General features: G+C 45.2%; 1 protein-coding gene across 6 annotated transcripts in view; it reads right to left on the bottom strand.

Moving 5' to 3' along the window:
- The window catches only part of Ercc6 (ERCC excision repair 6, chromatin remodeling factor), a 74,727-nt gene extending 53,944 nt beyond the window's left edge, over window positions 1-20,783 (bottom strand). Inside the window, exons 1-6 of one of the 6 annotated variants that reach the window (XM_038348831.1) lie at window positions 20,685-20,783; window positions 18,857-19,031; window positions 14,325-14,757; window positions 12,265-12,385; window positions 10,731-10,842; window positions 6,566-7,292 (exon numbers count right to left, since the gene is read on the bottom strand). In XM_038348831.1, coding sequence (XP_038204759.1) covers window positions 6,566-7,292; window positions 10,731-10,842; window positions 12,265-12,385; window positions 14,325-14,743 — 1,379 coding nt within the window. In that variant the 5' untranslated portion in view covers window positions 14,744-14,757; window positions 18,857-19,031; window positions 20,685-20,783. Of the gene's footprint in view, window positions 1-6,565; window positions 7,293-8,067; window positions 8,372-10,730; window positions 10,843-12,264; window positions 12,386-14,324; window positions 14,758-18,856; window positions 19,032-19,429; window positions 19,446-20,178; window positions 20,197-20,684 lie in introns of those variants that run through there. The other 5 variants (XM_038348832.1, XM_038348834.1, XM_038348833.1 and 2 more) reach the window with 5 other exon arrangements.
- Window positions 20,784-21,178: the final 395 nt, after the last annotated feature.

The raw sequence follows: 21,178 nt of genomic DNA, 5'->3' as shown, positions 1-21,178 counted from the left end.
TGCTTAAGTCTGCACAGTCTAAAACTGCCAAATGTCCACCTCCAAGCAAGGATCCAACTGAGGAATAGAGACAATCCAATGCAAACTGGATGCTGGCAAAACGGGAAGAGGCTCCATAGCACCAAGGTCGAGACAGCAGGCCTTCTGAGAACACTGTCTTCAGCAGGAACTGGACCCCACACTTCTCCCCACTCTCCCCCAGTGAGGAGAAAATCCATCTTAGAGACAGTGTTGCCAATCCTCTGTAGAAGACCCAGAAGCTGCTGGAGTCCTCACCCCTTCCTCTTCCCCAAGTTCTTCCCATCAGAACTCAGCCAAATGAGCTCTCATCCCCAGGGCTGCGCCATGAGGTGGAGTGCAGCTCCTCGGACTGCTCCTATCCCACCACCCTGTCACAAACCAGAGGACTCTGACCTTCCAAACAAGGACTCTGAACTTCCTCAAAGTTCATCCGAGCTTGCTTAAACCCTTTCAGGATCTGACCCTTGGCAGCACGAGGGACGACCTGTTGCCCTCAGAGATGTCCATGTGCACTGTCAAATCTCCACACTAGGATCCAATTCAGCAGTCCACAGAAACTCAGTCAGTGCTCGGTGAGGGCAGCAGAGAACATGAGCTTCCCTGAGGATTAAGACTGAGACAACTAGAAGACATCTTGTAACACTTACACAATTAATGGAGCCTTCATCAGCAATCTCAACTCTAGTTTATTCACATAAAATAAAGTAAAAACTAGGGCATAAGAAGATAAAAGTTTCAAATGAAAAGAATGCACTAAAGTGAGTTAACTCTGTTTCTAAGTCCCAGTCTCTCACATGTGGCTCCGAAATAAACCACCCCTGCTGGTCTTTCCAGGTGAGAGCTATTCCTATGGGTGACAGCGAGCAAAGTTTAAGAAGCCATCTCCCTAAACCATCTCCAAATCCAATTCCTGGTCTGCTTTCTTGGCCATCAAAGAGGAAGCTATGAGCTGCTTCTTGGCACCACCTTGTGGTCACATGTGGACACTGCACTTTCCACCAGCCCCACAAAGAAATAAAACATTTCCAACATTTCTCAGCTTCCAGCCTCTGCTTAGTAGTAAGACCATAGGCAAGTAGATTATAGCATATTTGTGGGGGCCACTATAACCGTAACAAGGCAAAACAGGTATGTACAAGCTCAAAGTCGGGAATAATGAAGAAAAATATGTAAGGATTTAGCCTATCTTAATATTGCTATATATTTACAAAACAAGTGGAGGAAGATGGAAAGTCTGAGTCCAGCAGGAAGATCAACTAAACCCGACTTTAGGCGGCAGACCTAGCATTCCCCAGTGTGCCTCACGGCCTGAGGAGACCATCACTTGAGACAGTACGTTTCTGGCCTCTCCTTATTTAACTACCTGAAGGTGAGGGCTGGAGGAGGGCTATCTCAAAAGCAACGCCATATGGCTTTGGCTGAACAGAGAAAGCACTGCACCTCAGACCCCAATGTCCTCATCAATTTTTTTCCAGTGGCCTCAAAGGTGGTGACTCTTCTCTGCCCCAGGCCCTCTCTTACATAAGCACAATTATCAAGGCACACAGGAAGGAGTTCAGGAAAATCAAATCGGCCAAAAGCTGCGGTCTCGGAAGGGCAACAGCAGCCAACATACAAAGCTCAGCAGTCTCCAGCTCAGACGGAGTCACATCCCACCCGGGCAAGCTTCTGGGCGGGATTCCCATGCCAGACCTGCACAGTCATCTCCAGGGGTTCTGCAGCCCAGTCTGTGTGCTACTGAGCTGCTCCGGGGCCTGCTCCTTACTAAGGACATACAGGCAGTCCACTTAGCAACTTGAATCACAGCTGGCCAGAGTCAGAAGAAAGAGGAGCTGGCTATGAATGAAAGCTGAATGATGAATGCTCACCCTACCCACTCACAGGAACCAAGAGAAAAAACTCATTGGAAACCCATGCATCGCGGCCCTATCTGAGCAGTGCTGACCGCGACTGGGGAAGAAGGCCAAAGCCAGGAGCACCTCTGTTTTACCATCTCAAGGCTAAAGAGCCAATAGGAACGCTGCTGACGTCCCTTCCTCACCCAGTGGAGCCAGGATGGACATCGCTGAGGGATTCTGATAGTCTTCCCCAGCCGGGAAAACAGACAACCATGCCCAGAAGCTGGAGCTGGCAGGTCCAGGTGATGCTGAGTTTCTGTCCTGACGGGGAGAGCTCGGATGCCAGGCCTCTCCACAGACCACCAGCATCACCCACATCTCTAAGGCAACACAAATCAGACCCTAAGGACCTGTCAGCCTCCAAAGCACACAGTGAGACAGAATAGAAAGAAAGCAAACTACAAGGACATGGGAAGGGAAAGAAGGCCCTCAGGCTAGGATCTCAGCCGTCCTGCCTGCTGGCTGACAGTTAAGGATGTCAACACTGGCAGAACCAAGAATACCGCGGAGGAAACTCTGCGTTTCCTAAAGATGCTAACCAGACATTACAATAACAAAAAAGATGAGCTTCCTCAAGGTCAGGATGTCTGCAGCATTAACTCCTCTCTCATCCTTAAACACAAAACCTCATCAAACTACAGTATGACCTCATTTACAAATAGAAATTCTTAACGAGCCGGGCGGTGGTGGCGCACGCCTTTAATCCCAGCACTTGGGAGGCAGAGGCAGGTGGATCTCTGTGAGTTCGAGACCAGCCTGGTCTACAAGAGCTAGTTCCAGGACAGGCTTTAAAGCCACAGAGAAACCCTGTCTCGAAAAACCAAAAAAAAAAAAAATTCTTAACGATAAATAAGTAAACCAATTCTTATCTTTTGACTTATTTTTTAAACTAAACTTTAATTATATCCTTTGAACTTTAATTAAACTTTAATTATATCCTTTCTATAATTTAGAAAGCCACACAATCACATACATAAAAACTATAAAGACACCTAAGTGCTCCCCTCTACTGAGAGCCCAAATCCATGTCTCAGGTACTTAATGCTCTTGCTAACCATCTGTCTGTCATGCCGGAATGTGAAGTGTGTACTACCCCTTGCCTTCGCTCTAAACATGCTAAGTTTGTTTCTCTGACTTGTCCTCAAATGTTTTTCTGTGGCGTAATCAAGGGTCTGGCTTAACTGAGTAAGGTCCCTGAGGGATAAGAGTGTTGGGTTGAATTTCCTAAAGTCGCTGTCACGAACTGTTTCCTTTCCAGTGCAAATCCGAGATTCAGAGGCAAATTTAACACAGACCACAAGGACCATGCCAGCGTGTGTGGGCTAGAGAATAGACAAGGCCCTGTGCTGCAATGCCCCTCCTCCAGAAAGGCCCTCCATTCTGATCTGAGTGCACTGCTCCCCGCATACTTAGTTAGGACATGCTTCTGTTCACAGCCACTAACACACAGCCTGTGGACTCCTTGCCAGTAATCCTCAAAGCCGGTCACAGGGTGCAGACATGCATTAGCATGTGAAAACAAAGACCAAGCAATGGGGCTGACCTCACGTCACAAAAGGGAAGTGAGCACACAACACCCAGGTAGCCAAGTGCCAGGCACAGGCACAGCTGGCCTAGCTGCCGTGCTGGGAAAGGTTACTTATTCGGTCCTAGCTTCCACCCTTGACTAGACAAGCAGATCTGCATCTTGCCAGGGCAGAGATAACTAAAGCGTGGACTGTGTATTAGCTCCAGGAAGTCTAGTTAGCTTGGAGATTGCTGAAGCGCCAGCATCATGCTAAGAAAAGCAATGCTAATGGATACGTGCACACATCCAGCAGTAGTAAGAGCCCACGCACATCAAGTCTGAAGCATCTGCTTAGGAAATTCAGAGATATGATCTACAATAGCTCCTGGGTCCCACCGGAGGATCTCAGCGCATGAAGGAATAAGAAACACACAGAAGGGACAACGTAGACAGTTTACAAATGGTTAGAACATCTAAGGCTAAGCTGAGGGCTTGGGGCTAGCTGGAGAAAGGAGGAGTATGACTGCTGTTGTCCAGGGAAGGTCAGCTGTAGAATGGCACGCTGGACTCCTCCAGAGCATCACACTAAACCAGTGGCTCAAAACCTATGGGTCACCACCCTTTGGGGGTCCAACAACCCTCTCACAGGGGGTGGAGGGCACGCATTCTGCATATCAGGTATTTTCATTATGATTCATAACAGTAGCAAATCAGTTATGAAGTAGCAACAAAATAATTTTAGGGGTGAATTCACAACATGAGGACTGTATTAAAGGATCTCAGCGTTGGGAAGGCTGAGAACCACTGTATTAAAGGGTCGCAGCACTGGGAAGGTTGAGAACCACTGTATTAAAGGGTCTCAGCGTTGGGAAGGCTGAGAACCACTGTATTAAAAGGTTGCAGGGTTAGGAAGGCTGAGAACCACTGTATTAAAGGGACGCAGCATTGGGAAGGTTGAAAACCATGGTATTAAAGCGTCACAGCATTGGAAATGTTGAGAACCACTGTATTAAAGGGTCGCAGCGTTAGGAAGGCTGAGAACCACTGTATTAAAGGGTCGCAGCATTGGGAAGGTGGAGAACCCTGCACTAAACACAGACAAGGTAAAGATGAGCCCGGAGCTAGTGAAAAGCTTGTGCCTCTCAAGCCGAGAGCCTCCGGCCTGGGACGCTCATTCTAAGAGCTTCCCACCCTCACATCCAACAATAAAAGAGCATTGTAATCAGCAGGCTATAACCAACATGTACTTGTTAGGTTCTGTATAAAGTTTTTAGACTGGTTACATATGCCTAAACTTTAACCACTTTAAAAAAATGCTTTCTATACTGGAAACTATGGATTTATTCTGATCATTCTAGTCATTCTATGAATAGCAACCCTGAAGCTCTTTTTCAATCCAAGGACTACTACTACAATCCAATCTGTCTAAAAAGATCAGTAACACATAACAGAATTCGGTGACTGGCAAATTTCAAACATTAATATGCTTCTCAATACTTAGCATTTTATTTTCTTTTAACATCCCCCAATCAAAAGAGCACCAAAGGAGATGTAATATAAACATTTCAATGTGTATATCTGCAGTTTAACAGCCTTAATAACTAGCTATAAAATTTTAAGAGCTATCATATTTTGGTGGCAATTAAGAGTTATTGATATTTCTAAAATTCATCTGAGATTATACTGTAAGTTTAGCAAAAAATGGATCAAGATATGGCTTTGGAAATAATAAATTGTTTTACAATCTTAACATTATTAAGAAAAACTTATTGCCATGAAATTAAACTATATCCATATTTAAAATTCAATCAAAATAAATTGCTATGTTTAAAATACATTTAATATTGACCCAGTTTAATGAGAAGGCTATATATTGCTCCACTTATAATCAATACGTTATGATTAACACTTTTATTAATTTTCTACAGTAAAGACTGACACCATTCACTCTTAAAAGTATCGAGCAATATCCCTCAACACTGCAGCTATTAGGTGTGCACACTAACTATAGTCACAGTGGGAAATGAAAACACAGGCCCTCCCCATCAATGTACTACCGTACAACAAGCTACTAGAATGGCGTGTCACTGGGCCAGTGATTTCCAAGAAACTGGGCATGGCAGCACACACCTTTAATGCCAGCACTCGGGGGCAGAGGCAGGTCATTCTCTGTGAGTTGGAAGTTAGGCTGGTCTACAAAGTGAGTTCTAGGACAGCCAGGGTGGTTACACAGAGAAACCCGTCTTAAAGAAAAATAAATTCTGAAAAGGTTATGCAGTGTATGTGGATCTTGGACTAGAGTTTATGCGATTCTGATCTAAAGAAAATCAGGTCAGTATCCCCCGGGGATGGCCAAATGTGAATCTACTGGAAACACCATCAATTAGGTCTCCTCTCTTATTTTTTTGAAAATAAAAGCACTGTTGACTTGCCAAAGCCATCCCGATAGTAAGTATTTTCAGAGTACTGTGGTTCCTTCTCTCCTCTGACCTCTGCAGACTTCCTACAGAGCTCACGGGGAAACACTGTGCCTGTCGTGTGTGGAGAGCTTTTCCTGGATCACAGAAACTGCCCAGATATGGCAACTGTAACTCCATGCACCAGTTGCTGACAAAGTCCTGAAGGTAAAAGCCAACTCAGCCTCAGCAGCTGGGGACCGTGCTGTGCACACAGTGTCTTCAGCACTGCCTCGTCTGTACTATGACTCTCAGACAGCTAAGGGGGGATAACGGGAGAGCACATTCGCTCACACGCCACAGTGCTAGCTTCAGCTTTTCCTGAAGGGAATTTCTCTAAAATAAATATCCTACCTCATAAAGAAGAAAAACCAAAGGCACAGCACCACCTTTTCTCTCCTGGCGCTTCCTGCAGGGTGACCACACCAAGACATGCAGCTCATGTCGGTCCTCTCAGCTCTTGCCCAGCCTTCCCCTCGGCTCCTCATCCCAGATGTGCCTCTAAATTAGAATAAAGACTCTGACGTCTTTGGGGCCAGCTCCACTAAGGAGTCATGTTGAGATTCTCACGAGCTAAGGCTGCAAGTCCAGCTTCTGAACATGTGGGTGTCTAGTGCAATATGGATCTAGAATGCTAAGGTCTTCCAAAGACCTGTAAGTGGCACAAGCCCCTGCACACTAACCTTATCCGCTGCTTATAATAATCTTCATCACCATCGTCTGGGCACCTCGCTACCTTGCGACCGCCTCCTCTTGCTTCCAGAGCGTCATCTTCTTCCCCAGAACTTGGGATAAAGTCATCATCAACCTCCTGCACTGGGGTTTTCTTCTGGCGTTTTTGGCCCTTCCGCAGAGGCTTCAGTTCATAGCTGATGTCATCGGAAGACAGATTGGCCACCCCTTCCTCCTCCTCTTGCTCTTCCTCCTCCCCATCAGAGGGAAAGGACCCAGACTGCTCCTCATCAGTGTCTTCCTCTGCCTCCAGCCTCACCGCAGGCTCCAGAGGTTTCTTGCCCCGTGGCAACCCCACTTTCCCCTGGAACTGCAGCGCCCTCTTCTGGAGCTTCTGGATACGCTTCTTCAAACGCTTATCTGCTTGGCAGAGGCCTTGGTTTCTCTGGTCTGGTTTGGTCTCATTTGATCCTGCGCTTGACTCAGATGCGACCATGTTTTTTCTAGCTACTCTTCTGTTAGCCCCTCGTTTCTTCCTTTCAAAAGACAGTTGTGCTTGGTCTGCCAAATATTTTTCAAAGCCTGATACTTCATTGAGCATTATTTTTCTAGGCTTTTTCTCCTGTTTCTGAGGGGCTGGGGTACCAAACGGTGTCATCTGGCCAGTGCGGATCAGCTCTTCCCAGGCGGCCTCCTGGGCAGGCATGAGCATACTGCCAAGACATGATGGCCCTGGCTCTGAAAGGTAAACAATGAAGATTCGAGTAAAACTCTCAAAGGGCAATCACTCATTCAGACAGTAAGAACTTCCAAAAACTCACAAAATCTATCAGTGGAATGAAACACAGAGTAAAGATTACTATGGCATTTACAACCCACATAGAATATATTCCTGCTTAAAAAGGTAATTTCCCAGGAACTTGCCCCAAGTGTGACACGTGTAACTGTGGTACGCGTGCACCATGGAACATTCTGCAGCCGTTTACTAGATGAAGAAATCATTACACCTGGGACAACATAGAACTGGAGACTGCAAAATGAAACAGGCCAGGTCTAGAAAAAGAGGCTCAGAATGCTCTCCCTCACATGTGGAATGTGGCAGAGCTGATCTCACAGATGTGGAGAGCAGGATGGTGACTATCGGGGCTGAGGACATCAGTTAAAAAGACGCAGAAGTCTGTGGTGCCGCTCCACAGAGAGGAGTACAGAGACAATAACTACTCTGTGTTTCCATGGCTGCAATAAGGGTTCCAGATGCTTTCACCATAGAAAAAAATGATAAATGCTGAGAACACAGCTATGTTTAACCTAATTTACAGACTATACAATATGTATCATTGAAATATCACACCTCATAAATACATTAAATGTTCACCTCACTATACACTAGTTCTTTTGTCTAACTTTGAATCTGAATAAGAATGTATCAGTTATAGTCACATTCTCTGTACAAAGGCAGGCTTATCTCCACATTGTTGGTTATAAATAAACAATCCTAGCTGTGTTTCCTTACCAGTTAAGAAGTAGTCCATGAGAAATGATCCCCATGTTTCCGTATCCGTGCTCTGGCCAACACTCAGATGGACCTCAGTTCAGGAATCAGCACGCCTAGCACAGACATGAAGTGCTAACTCTGTGCTGCCTGTGCATCACCACCAGCCTCCTGATTCAAACTGTCTACCCGCTGACACTGCCACAGGGCACTGCCAGTTACAAATGTGCTGAGCTGCATTCACAGCCATCCTCAGACACATGTGGTCCACAGGACACAGTTGGCACACGCCTGGATCACTTCAGATACGGGAACAATGCATTCCACAGTTGCAATATGAGTGATCAATAGCTAGATGTGACCAATGGCCAGCACACTGACCAAAAAAAGAGATTCCCTCAGTGCAGAAAGGTCCATCAGAGAGCTGGGAAGATGGCTTGCTGTGAAAACATGAGGACGTAAGTTTAGCTGCTCAGTTCCCATGCAAAACCAGGCATGGTCACAAAGTGCTGTAATTCCAACATCAGGGCGGAGGCAAGAGGATCTTGCAGGCTCAGTGCCTAGCCAGCCAAGCTGGACCAGCAAGCTCCGGCCGGGTTCAATGAGAAACCCTGTCTCAAGAAATAAGGTAGAGAATGACAGTGGGAAGTCCTGATAGCCTCTCTGGTCTCCACATGCACACACGAGAGTGCGCGCACACATGAGCATACACGCACGCGCACGCGCACACACACACACACACACACACACAGAGCTACTGGATGAACATGTAAAGATGAACTAAACATGAAGATATGCCAAGTATAGTCACCCAGAAACAGCCCTCTAACTGAAGCTGATCTCCAGCAAAATACTTATCATGTAATTGAAAAATAAAAGACCTACTGGGCCATTGTCACCACAGACAGTTTTTACTAACCTTGCACTGAAATAAAATATACATCAGAGTACGCAAATCCTAAGTTTCACAAGATCTACAGTCATATATCAGCATCCAGATCAAGTAACAGAAATTGCTCGTATTCCTGGAGCACCCTCAAGCTTCCTTTCTTCTATTCCTGCAATGCCCAGTAAGCTGCTGAACAGGAGAAGGCGAGCAAGCATGTCTGGTATCTCCAGATCACACTGGCAAAGCCAGTCTGTCCTCATCGCCCTGCATCCAGGGAAGGACTGCTTCTTAACCCTCGGAGTCACTATGTGGAAGTCTCAGGGAAGCATGTGGGCAGCACACTTCCCTGACCCATGAGGGGCTGAGAGGTCCACACCCAGCAATACAGAGCTGGGCCCCAAAGTCTGGACACTCAGACAGGGCAAAGGACAAAGAGAGGAACTAGACTGCAGGAATGGCCACTGGTCAGGTGGAGAAGTATCCTGGGAACCAGAGGCCAGAAAAAAAGGGGGCTACAGATTCATAACACATCTGATCCTAGGTGTCTGCAAAACCCATGGGGAACGAATGAGATGCCCAGGGGGAGGAAGCAGAAAAGGAGCACTAAACAAGTTCTAGCAATCTCAGCGCTTAAGATGCTGTTGGATAAGCCAACCAAATAACTAGCAAGAACTAACCAGAGGGCAGAGAAGAAGCCGGGATACGGGCAACACCAGTTGCTGTCAATAGGCTAAGCTCGACAGAGGTGAAGAGACTTCAGGATTTGGGGAGGTATCTAAGAACTCTGCACCAAGCTTTACTGAAGCATCAACAGAACTAAAGAACAACCGGCGTTAGACAAATGGACAGGAAGTGAGTTCCTTTACTAGTGGGAAAGCTAGTGCCCAAGTGACAGAAAGCACCAAAGTTGGACCGATGGATCATACAAACTGAACTTCAAAAGCAAATCTAAAGCCATGCGTCACAGTTTTGAGGCTAGTCTGGGCTACACAGTGAGATCTTGTTTTAAGAGAGATGGGGGAGGAAGGCACATTTATTTATTTTTTTTCTGTTGCTCATTGTTACAGTCTTCACATCAACCTACATGAAGAAAATGTTTCAGAGAATAACAGAAATGTTTGCTTCACCAGCTAAAGTCTAAGATGCTTCACTTTACATTTCAAACAGGCACGTCCCTAGCAACAGCCAACAGTGTGTAATACAGATACAAAGAATAAACATTTAGTTCCAGAGTTTGTATATTTTCCCAAGAGATTTTCCAAAGCACAACAATCCTGAAGAGTACTTTAAAGGAATCCTGGCTATGGTCTGACAATGCTGACAGTGAGAGCATCCACAGAGGCTGACTGTGATGCTGACAGTGAGAGCATCCACAGAGGCTGACTGTGATGCTGACAGTGAGAGCATCCACAGAGGCTGACTGTGATGCTGACAGTGAGAGCATCCACAGAGGCTGACTGACTGTGATGCTGGGGCTACAGAATGAACTTAAGCACAATGCTAGTTTTCTTTATCAAGTTTCATGTACAAGAATGTTTAAATTTCCAGTGTGTTAAGCCTAACACTAAATGTGCGTCAGGAACTGCCAGAGAACTGGGTTAAACATTTTATTTCAGTCTCTAAAATGCTTGTGTCACTTAAGAGCTCTGGTTCTACAAAAGGACAAGATTTCCCCAGTCCCATCCAACACTAAGGAAAGCAATGTGTTACTCTCAAACCTCAGAAAAAGACTCCCACTGAATACAGGCACCAAGCATCATTTAAGAGCATGGCAAGCTGTCCCCAGCATCCTCACCTGCATCTTCCTCCTCCAGGCTGGCAGGATCCAGTTCCACTTGGGCCCCGGTCCCTCCAAGGATGGCCTGAAGACGTTTCTGTTTTGCAGTTATCTTTTTTAGCTGTTGTTCCTTGAATGGTAAACCCCAAATGCAAGACATAAAATACAGTGATTTATTGTTAAATATAAAAGATTGCACCACAAGTGTTAAAACTTTAATCAAGAGTAAAATAAACATGAAACAGAAACCATACATGGTGACATCACTAGAGAGCTTTATCTGAGCAACTTCCAGTGTGCCGCAGCACAAGGGCCTTGCACAGTCTTGGGCAGTCAGCCACGCCCACAGGCCGCCCTCACCCTTGGGCCTGAGCACTGAGATCGAGTACACTAAACCAGGAGGTGCAAATGTCCTCTGGGCGCCCTCTTCACATAACTAGGTCATACCATGACCCAGTCACCTAAAGTTTGGTTCTCTCTACCCCTAAAAATCTCAACCCACAGGAAGCCAAATGCCCCCTTTCTGATTTATGAAAACTCTGCACTGAACTACCACCGTTGGCTCTGACATGTGGGTGAAATAATGAATTAGTACATGAAAAATAAAAGGAAGGCCACACGAACTGAGTCTACACACAGCCTTCACAAGGAACTTAAAGCACAAGTATTTCATGTGCTACAGTAAATCGCCTGCAAGACAAGAACAGAAACCACCAGTGTCAGCCATTCCTAGTTACTGCCGTGAATTTTCACAAGGTGGTAAACAAACCCCAGAAAATTCCAACCTTCACAAGGTCGTATACAAATCCTGCTCATCAAAGTTTCAAGCCTCTGAAAAGCAGGATCATAGGTAACTGATCCTTCCTACTCTTGAGTTCTTTGCCTCTAAAGGCCCTGAAGTGGCTGTGCTGACTAAACCCAAAGTAGAGATGGGGCCTGTGAGTGGTGACGGCTGCACCGCAGAAAACAAAGCGAAGACTCTCTGGTAAGCAAACAAAATGAATGGACTGAGCAAGAGGCCAGATCCCAGTCAGAGTCTGGAATGGTGACAGGGAGACTACAAAAGAAGAGAGGAAATACGCAGAACCACAAGAGAACTGCCCACAAACACGTATGTACATACATGGATATGTGTCTGTATGTATGGGTTAATAAAATACTAGATAGCAGAGCTGACGGATCGCATGTATAAAAGGCACCCCGGATGTTTCTATTGTGGGGCTAAAGAGGTGGCTCAGAGATTAAGAGCCATTACTACTGTTACAGATGACCTGGGCTCAGACCCCAGCACCCATATGGTAGCTCACAACTATCTATAATTCAAGTTACAAGGGATCCAATGCCTTTTCTGGCCTTTTCAGGCACCAGGAACACACATGGTGCACAAACATAAATGCAAGCAAAACATCCATACACTCAGAAATAAATCTTTTTTAAAATTTATTTTCTAATATTGTTTCACATAACACATACTCTTCAGAATACTTCCTAAACTGATCTTGAATTGTAACTTTTTTTTACATATAGTACTTAGTATATCATTTAGCATCACCTTGTTATACTTCTGCCGTTTTACAGAATCTAGTTTCCTGTTGACATCTCTGTTGGTGGCAGCTTGAGGGCTAAGTTGCTCTATAATTTTATTGATTTGCCTCAAGGATGTTGTACATGACCTGAAAAAATAAGAAGAATTGCCTGTTTTTCTCCATGGTAATATTTTCATAGCGTAGAGAAAATGGTAAAAATGTATCTATTTTACTTCTTATGATCTGAAACATAAACAAAACTAAAGCAGAATGCATTCTTAATAGCCACAGATGGATTGGAAGCACAGCCTAAGTACTAATGTTGCTCTCTGGGTGGTGTACATCCGCTCGTGTCCGTCTGCAAACTCACTCTTCTAAAAGCATATTTTCAGTGTCTGCTTTATTCACGACAGCGGGGTAAGAACAGAACACAGTCTAAGTTTTCTTTTATATATGAAGAAATTCATAAAGATGAGATTCCTCCCAAAGTCTAACAAACCCTAAAATTCCTTAACCATTTTCCTGAAGTGAGTCAATTATCTGTGTGAAAATGGAATTTCTCTGCTGTGACAGGAAGCTTCATGATCGCAGAGGAAATAACAACTGAAAATTCACTGCTTCTAAAGTGCTACAGAACTGCTGCTTCTAACTTTTAAAAGAGAAAACCAACCTCATAATTTGTTGTCTGTGTTCTTTGCAGATTTCAGGGTAACAATACAAGTCACTAGCCATCTGGGGCAGTAACTCCCCAGCATTCTCTGACCCCTCTACAGAATGGACACAGTTCCAAGATGGCCACACACTGAACATTAAAGGTTTCAAAACACAAAGCAAGAAGACACGCTACTCAAGGGGCCAAAATTAAATCATAATAATAATGATTTCAACTAAAACACATCAAACAAAGATGAAAGAACCTATTAAGGAGCTGTTAACAGAAAGCACGTCTTTTAAGCATCTACAGAAGTCTATCATAGCCTCCCCAGCTGGGTAACACCACTATCACGCTCACCCGCCTGCCTCCTTCCCCAGCCATGCACTGGGGTTGCCCTTTCCGCCACCCAGGCCAGTCCTTAGCTGCTCCTGCTTCTATGTCTGACCCTACCTAGACATCACCCAGGAGGGTAAGTGAACGCCACACTCCACCACCTCCCAGCTGATGTGGGAGTCCCCTCTGTGTGCTCTGATTACCATTAATGAATAAAGAAACTGCCTTGGCCTGTTGAAAGGAGACAGAATTTAGGTAGGCAGGGAAAACTAAATGGCAGGCTGGGAGAAGGAAGGCGGAAAGGGGACGCCATAGATCCGCTGCCAGAGACAGATGTACTAAAACTTTGCTAGTAGGCCACAACCTCGTGGTGATGCATAGATTATTAAAAATGGGTTAAGTTAAGATGTAAGAGTTAGCCAACAAGAAGCTAGAGCTAATAGGCAAAGCAGTGATTTAATTAATACAGTTTGTGTGTGGTTATTTCGGAGCTAAGCTAGCCGGGCAGCTGGGACAAACAAGCAACCTTCTCCTCCACCCAGCCCTTGGCCTCTCCCCAGGCTGGCCTACCACCTTTTCCCACCAGAGTACTTCACTCAGCAGAACCCACGCCTTTCTCCTCTACAACACAAGCGAAGTCTCCACAGGACTGAATCTTTCCTTAGAGCCAATAGGACAAAGGAAATAAAGGGCAGGGAATTTATTCTCAGTATTTTTATAAATGAAAATATGAAAAATTGTCAAAAAAAACATTAAGTTTGGGAACAGTGAACTACAAACTCTACATAGGAGCAAGAGAAAGGCAATTTTGAGTGACAAGGGTTCCCGGGATCTCAAGTGTGAAACTCCCATGCGTGTCTCCTGAGAGCAGCCTTCCTCTTCAGGACCCTAGGTAAGGACAGGACTTAGCGTGATCTGAGCGCCTACCTATAAGCAATGTTGTTCCTGAAGAGGGGCAGGAGGAGCTCAAAAGTCAAATCAAGGGCTGCTCTAACCAACTGTTTCCCAAACAAAAGGTTCTACAAATCTCAGCTTTCTATTACCTAAATCTCCCTGTCATATTTCAACGCAAACTCTGAAAAGAAGGCCCACACTCACATGAGGTCATCCAGGACTGACTGGTACTCCTTCTCCGCGTCGGCAACCTGGGCCACACGGCTGGCCTCGTGCATCGCACTGTCCACCTGCTGAAGCACGCCCTGCTCCAGGACCGCCTGGTCGTACACATCCACACCCAGGCCCTGGAGCTCCAGGGCCTGAGCACTGGGCTCCACCGCGGGAATCTGGTGCCGATCAATGTGGAGCAGGGGTGCCCCTCGCCTCGTGGCTGCCAACACACAAGCTTCAGCAGATGTGGAAGGCCCAGACTCACAGGACGTAGAGAGGCACTCCCCAGCCTCGGTGTCCCCACCACTCTCCTGTCCAACTGGCATGTCTTCGATGGTGCTGACATGCTGACTTGGGGAACAGTCTTGCCCCTGGGGTTGAGGTGAGTTTGGGATTTCCTCATGGGGCATCCTCTACAAACTACCTAAAAGGACAAGGAAAACACTGATAAGCCTTTTGGTTATGTAGAATTGATCAGTATACAATTTAAGTATGTTAAAAGCACAATTTCTCAAAACAATAATCTTTCAATTAAATAAGTTCATGTTTCTAAGTATTAATTTCTTTAAAGAGTACAAATGATGATAAACAAGAAAAGCTAACCAAAACACAATACCAGCAGCAGCAGAAGACACAGGGGCAGCGACTGAGGTCAGCAGCCCAATTCTGAGTCAACCACGGGGTGTTTTTTTTTTTTTTTTTTCCAGTTTTTCGAGACAGGGTTTCTCTGTGTAACAGCCCTAGTTGTCCTAGAACTAGCTCTTGTGGTCCAGGCTGGCTTCACTCAAACTCAGAGATCTGCCTGCCTCTGCCTCCCAAGTGCTGGGATTAAAGGTGTGCGCCACCACCACCTGACTCACAGGATGTTCTAAGACGGGTGAAATGACCCAGTTAGCACTTTTGCTGGGCAGTGTGTGGATGCTTTATGTCAGAGTGGCATGGCCAACAGCGCTGCACAGCATCAGTAAGTGAGAACTTCTGGGGAATGACAACAGAAACTTCTCAACTCAACAGCCACCCAGTAAAGGGACATATCAGAATCTCAAAGGCTAAGCAAAACACCCTCAAAAAAGAACTTCATTTCAGAGTCTATCAAATCTCTGCCCTCAAGGCTCAGAGATCTATGTGGAAGAAGAGGACAGGCTGTACGGGTCAGAGGTGGTAGACGACTCAGACACAAGAGGACATACAAATGAACTCGAAAACCGACAGCACAAGACCCACACAGGTCAAAGCCAGACGAAAATCCCAGCTCTAAGAAGCGGAAGTAGGAACAAGTCTCTAACCAAGAAGCTCCTAGCAACAATACCTGCTAGGAAGGGGAAACTCAGTTTTCTGCAATGCAGTGGCATTGGTCCATCAGCCACATTGCAGGCCAGGCCCCATGCCCAAGGGTCGCTAACAAACACAAGGCAAACTCCATGGTTTTTGTGTACTTTTGTTTTGTCCTGTTATTGTTTGCCTTACTGATTTTTTGTTAGTTTGTCTATTTTGACTTTTGCTGGTTTTCTTGGTTTTACTTTTTTTTAAATTTATTATGTATACAATATTCTGTCTGTGTGTATGCCCGCAGGCCAGAAGAAGGCGCCAGACCTCATTACAGATGGTTGTTGAGCTACCATGTAGTTGCTGGGAATTAAACTCAGGACCTTTGGAAGAACAGGCAATGCTCTTACCCTCTGAGCCATCTCTCCAGCCCCTTTGGTTTTACTATTTTAAAGAGAGAAAAACAATATGAGGTTGGGAGGGTAAAGAGGTAGGGATGATCTGGAAGAGCTAAAAGAGGGGAAAATAGTATCAAAATACACAGTATTTCAAAAAAATTTAATACAAATTTAAAAAATAACTCCATTTCAATGCACAACCTCACCCATCAGGTGGGCTGGCACAACAGACACTAATATAAGCAAGTTAATGCACTTGGCATGCTGTTAGTGGGTTATAGTCAAGGCCTTCTCAAAGACAACTCAGAAATACCAGTCAAAAGTTCAGATGTACCTAACTTTTGCCCAGCAAGTCCAGTTCTAGACATTTATCCTAGATAAACACAAAACACTATTTTCAGTTTATTTCAGCTGGTTTCAGTTGCTCACCCCATCATCATGTGACTGGCTAGGAAATGCAGCTCGCTGTCACTGGCCAGCATCATTAAGAGAGGACTGGACCACATACCACTAGCTTGACAAGAATCAAATTCAAAGTGCAGTTTCATCAAAACATGCTCTGCTTTATCTCATCGTCACATCAAGGAGGTGTGAGTTATGGACAGAGACTGTCTCTGCTCATACACAGGTCCAAGAACACCCAGGGTGACATGAAGGTATCAGCTAGTTTCTACAGTATAAATACAAGCCATGCAAAATGGCAAAGCCATGAATGTAGCAGGACTGTGTCTATTTTGAGAGAAACGTGTCTGTGCATCTGTGTGCATGGAAAGGACCCATTCTCTAGCTAGAGGATACTTCAGAGGGGAAGGGGAAAATGATCTCTCACATCTTATCACAGATTCAGGAACCGCACACAAGAGAACACAGTCACTGGATTACTGGTATAACACCAAATAAATACATTAAAAAAAAAAAAACAAGGGGGCTGAAGAGAGGGCTCAGTGATTAAGAGCAGTAACTGCTCTTCCAGAGGACCCAGCTCAAGTTCCAGCATCCACATGGCAGCTCAGAACTGTCTGTAACTCCAAGATCTAATAATTGAAAAGAAAAAACAAACAAGCAAACAATCAAGGAGCAGTCATGTTTTCTATTTAGCTGTAGAAAGACTAACAAACTTTCTTTAGGCACTCAAACTTTATTTCTAAGACATGATCATAAATTCTGCTCCCACAAGTACAACCCACTCATTCTTCATGGAAAAAAAAAATCCCAGAGACCAAACACTAGCATATAATAATGCCGACAACTGAGTAGCCTCTGCCTTTGGTGGCTCATACTTACTGGAGAAGCCAAAGAGTACGAGTCAGTTGGTGGGAGAATGGAGTGGACACCACATGAGCTCGGAAAGGGACCCATACACTTTCTCTAGGACAGAACAATACCAGAGATGAACTCATCTCTGGCATTGAATCCCTGGTCATAGATTAATATGAGGGACACTCAATATCTGCTGAAAGGAAGACAAATTTAAAGAGGGGCCCAAAATGAAAGCATGGCCTGGGCAACTCATCACACACACACACACACACACACACAATATATATATATGTATGTGTATATATAAATCATGGTTTTTAAATTGTATAAATATTCAAATTATATGTATATAATATACAAAATCATGACTTTCAAATGGGAATGTATATAGTATTCCCATAAGCAAGATATTATATATATTATACATGATATATGTACCATATACATACACACACACACATATATATTTCAGGCTGGCCCTGAACTCACTGTCCTCCTACTTCAACCTCTTAATTGCTGAGATTACAGTGTGTGCCACCATGCCCAACCAGAAACTTCTTTTACTAGAATCACCAATGAGCTGCCAGTGTCCTAATCTACTGAATTCTCTTTCTTTATGCAATCTACTCAATTCATTTCTCTTAATCATTACTTTATTCTGTTTAAAAATCATCAGTTTCCTCAAAATTTTATTTATTAACTTATCTTTGACTATAATAACGTTATTGATAATTTTGGTTTAACTGACATATTTTAACTTAAAAATAAATTCCTTTATACATAAAAGATGAAAAAAAGCTTCTTTAAGCTCTGAGTATGTTTATCTTGAATTCCAGCTCTTACAAGGCTCTGAACCAGAATGTCACCCCTCTGTTGGAGGGCGACCTTCCCTCTGAACACAATCACAAAGTCCCTAACAGGAAGAATATTCTCCATTTGATGTTAACTTCTATTATTCAGTCTCCAGTGTTAGTTTCTTCTTACCATCCTCAGCAATGATCTCTGGCACCTGTCGGAGCTTTGAGACTTCTGGGGCTGCTTGCTCTTAGAACTGTGTCCACATCTGCCCAGCCCTTCACCCGTGAACTCAGATTTGCATTCAGACCACATGGTGTATCACTGTTGTGTCTTGCAACAGACTCTGCTTCCAGCTTCCTGTCTGCTTCTTTTCAAGGTGTTCTTGTGATTTCAATATTCATACATACATGTATACATATATATGTGTGTGTGTGTATTTTGAATTATGTGTATATATACATATTTTTAAAATTATGTGTGTGTGTATATGTATGTATATATACATACATAATTTAAAAAACAAGAAACAAAAACGAAGAAATCAGTGAAAAGCAACAGACACCAAAACTAAAACCCAGATTGTCTGAGGTCAGCAGCAGGCAACAAGGCTAAGGCCACAGGGAGGCAACCTACCCTTTAAAGGCCTCGGCTACATAAGGGAGAAAGCGTGGTAAAATAACGAATGCAATGGTTTGCTGGAAAGTGAAGACAACATAGCATGATGGGTCTGGAGAGAACACAAGCGGATGACCTGAACAGAAACCCGAGTAGAAGCGGCCAGAAGGCACAGGGCATGCTTACCTGCCTGGGGCTGGAGAGTGATCCCTGATGTGACTAAGTCTACAGATGCGAAGGTGAGCTGAGGTGGACTACCAAGAAAAGAACTCCATCAGGAAGAAGACTAGATGTTTCCTCAGTCACGGCTGGGGTGGGGATGAGGGAAGAGTGAGTCCGGAACAAATGCCTGTAAAGACAGCTGGTGATAAGAAACGAATACTGCTGGTGTGCGCTTTCCAAAATTATGGACGGCCAACACTTCCAGCACTGCACAGTTCCCTCCTCATTTATAAGCAGGCCTTGGGGAAATGTCAATTCTTGGGTGTTCAGAGTAGGAGCAGTAGAACAAATGAGTAAAAAAAAAAATGAAGATGCCAAGAAGAGAAATTGAAGTAACAGCCTGGTGTTCATGGTGGGGTGGGATTTTTAATTTTCTTTTATTTTTAGTCAGAAAGGGATTAGAACAGGGCAAAAGGCCATTCAGCTTCTCACTACAGCCAGAAGAGCAAGTGGAGGGGGTGTAACTTGAAGGCTTTGACCCAAGTGTTAAAAGTTTCAGAGGTGAGATAAATCATCCACTAACAAACTGCTACCTACTCAATCATACCACGCATTCAGCACACTGGTTCCTCTGTGCAGAGCTGTCTCTTGGGAGGTCAGGCTTTTTTTTTAAAAAAAAAAAAAAAGAATGACATTAGTATAGATATATATAGGTGCAAATGTGGTGATGGCTATAAAAAGAAAGCACAGACCTCTACAGTAAAAGAGACCAAGTGAAACTGTGAAGGTGGGTGTGAGGCGGAGTGGCCTCTGACAAAGCAACATCCTAAAGAATGAATAGGATTTATTCCAGGTCAAAAGCAGAGTTAGTATCTTGCAATGAGATAATTGGAAAGAGGCTGGAACACAGTGAGAATTTATTTGTAACCAAGTTAGACAGCTGAATATAGTCTCCCTTGCTCTGTAAATCTTTAAGAATCGCTTCAGATACATCCAAGACATTGAAGGCTGGGAAAATAAGAGTTGTGTCTCGGAGTTTCTGTCGCCACTATTGAGCTGGATTCGGAATTGGAGAGCTACTTGTAAGCAAGGTTTTGAGAATGGGCAAGCAAAAAGGACCAAGTCACAAAGGTCTGGGGGGTGGGGGGGGAAACAAGCTTGAAAAGAGGTTTTATTTCAAGTGTGCACTGAAATGGTTCTCAAAGAGTTTTAAGATGGGTGACAACGGCGGGACCCAATTAATACTCGTAAAAAACGAGTTAGACCGCTGTATGGATGGATAATGGAGAAAGAGCAGCGTGGTGCTAAGTCTAAGGCGGTGGTTTAGCAAAAACAGGTTATAGGACCTGGTCAGGAGAAAAACGACGAGCACTTTTAAGAGGGCGACAGCAGGGAAGATGACACACGAGGGAATCCAGGTCACGGCATTCACATCTCAATCCCTCCCACTCAACTTAGCATCAGTGCCGAAGGCGCCGGGCAAGCACCGGGCAAGTACCGAGCATGCACCACCCCGACTCTCAAGGGAAGCCTTTATCGTAATCCAGACCCGTCAGTGCCTGACCCGACAGTGCCCTGCTGGCCTTGCACGCGGGGCCCCATTCACAAAACCAGGGGCTGCACTGGCGCCACCACAGCCCCCTGCCCGCCCGCCGCCGCGCAGGTGGGCGCGTGCGCACGCGTCACTTCCGGCTGCGGGGAGCCCGCCGGAAGACAACCGGCCCGAGGGCTGGAGAAACCACCGCTGGCTCCGGTGAGCTCCGCGGCAGGAGGCCAGAAGGCCACGGCCACATGGGGAGCCCGAGACGCAGGCACCCCCACCTGACCTTCAGTCCGATTGCCGAACACTCACCCAGGACCACGCGGCTGCCCTGACGAAAGCTTAATCGCCACAGCCGCTGCAGAGCGTTAGTAGAGACTTCAGCGCACGCGCCCTGGGTCTATGAGAAGCTCCGCCCCTGAGGCCAGCTAGGCCAATGGCGCATGCGCTTCGGCGTGCTGTTTGTTTGTAAGCAAGGGCGTGCCACGTGCATTGATTGACCAAAGGGACCAGCACCACGACCTTTGTCCCCGGGATAAGTTGGACTGTGTGGTCGGCCTGTAGTCATTAGAGCGACTTGAATCATTCTCGGTAAACCTCACCTCGTTAATGAATTAAAAGATATTTTTAAAGAAAAGAAAGGGGTATGCCAATGAATGACTAGCTACAGGTGCGTAAATCGTTTGCTTTGAGGTCCTCACCGCTTTAGTCATCTGGCACGTCTTTAACTGGACGAGTAAAAAGAACCCTTAAAACTGCTCACCACTTGGCGCACGCCTTTAATCCCAGCACTCGGGAGGCAGAGG

The sequence above is a fragment of the Arvicola amphibius genome, chromosome 12, assembly GCF_903992535.2.
Source record: "Arvicola amphibius chromosome 12, mArvAmp1.2, whole genome shotgun sequence".
Lineage (NCBI taxonomy): Eukaryota > Metazoa > Chordata > Mammalia > Rodentia > Cricetidae > Arvicola > Arvicola amphibius.
Note: the sequence above shows the minus strand (reverse complement) of the source record. Positions and strands in the feature narration are given on the sequence as shown.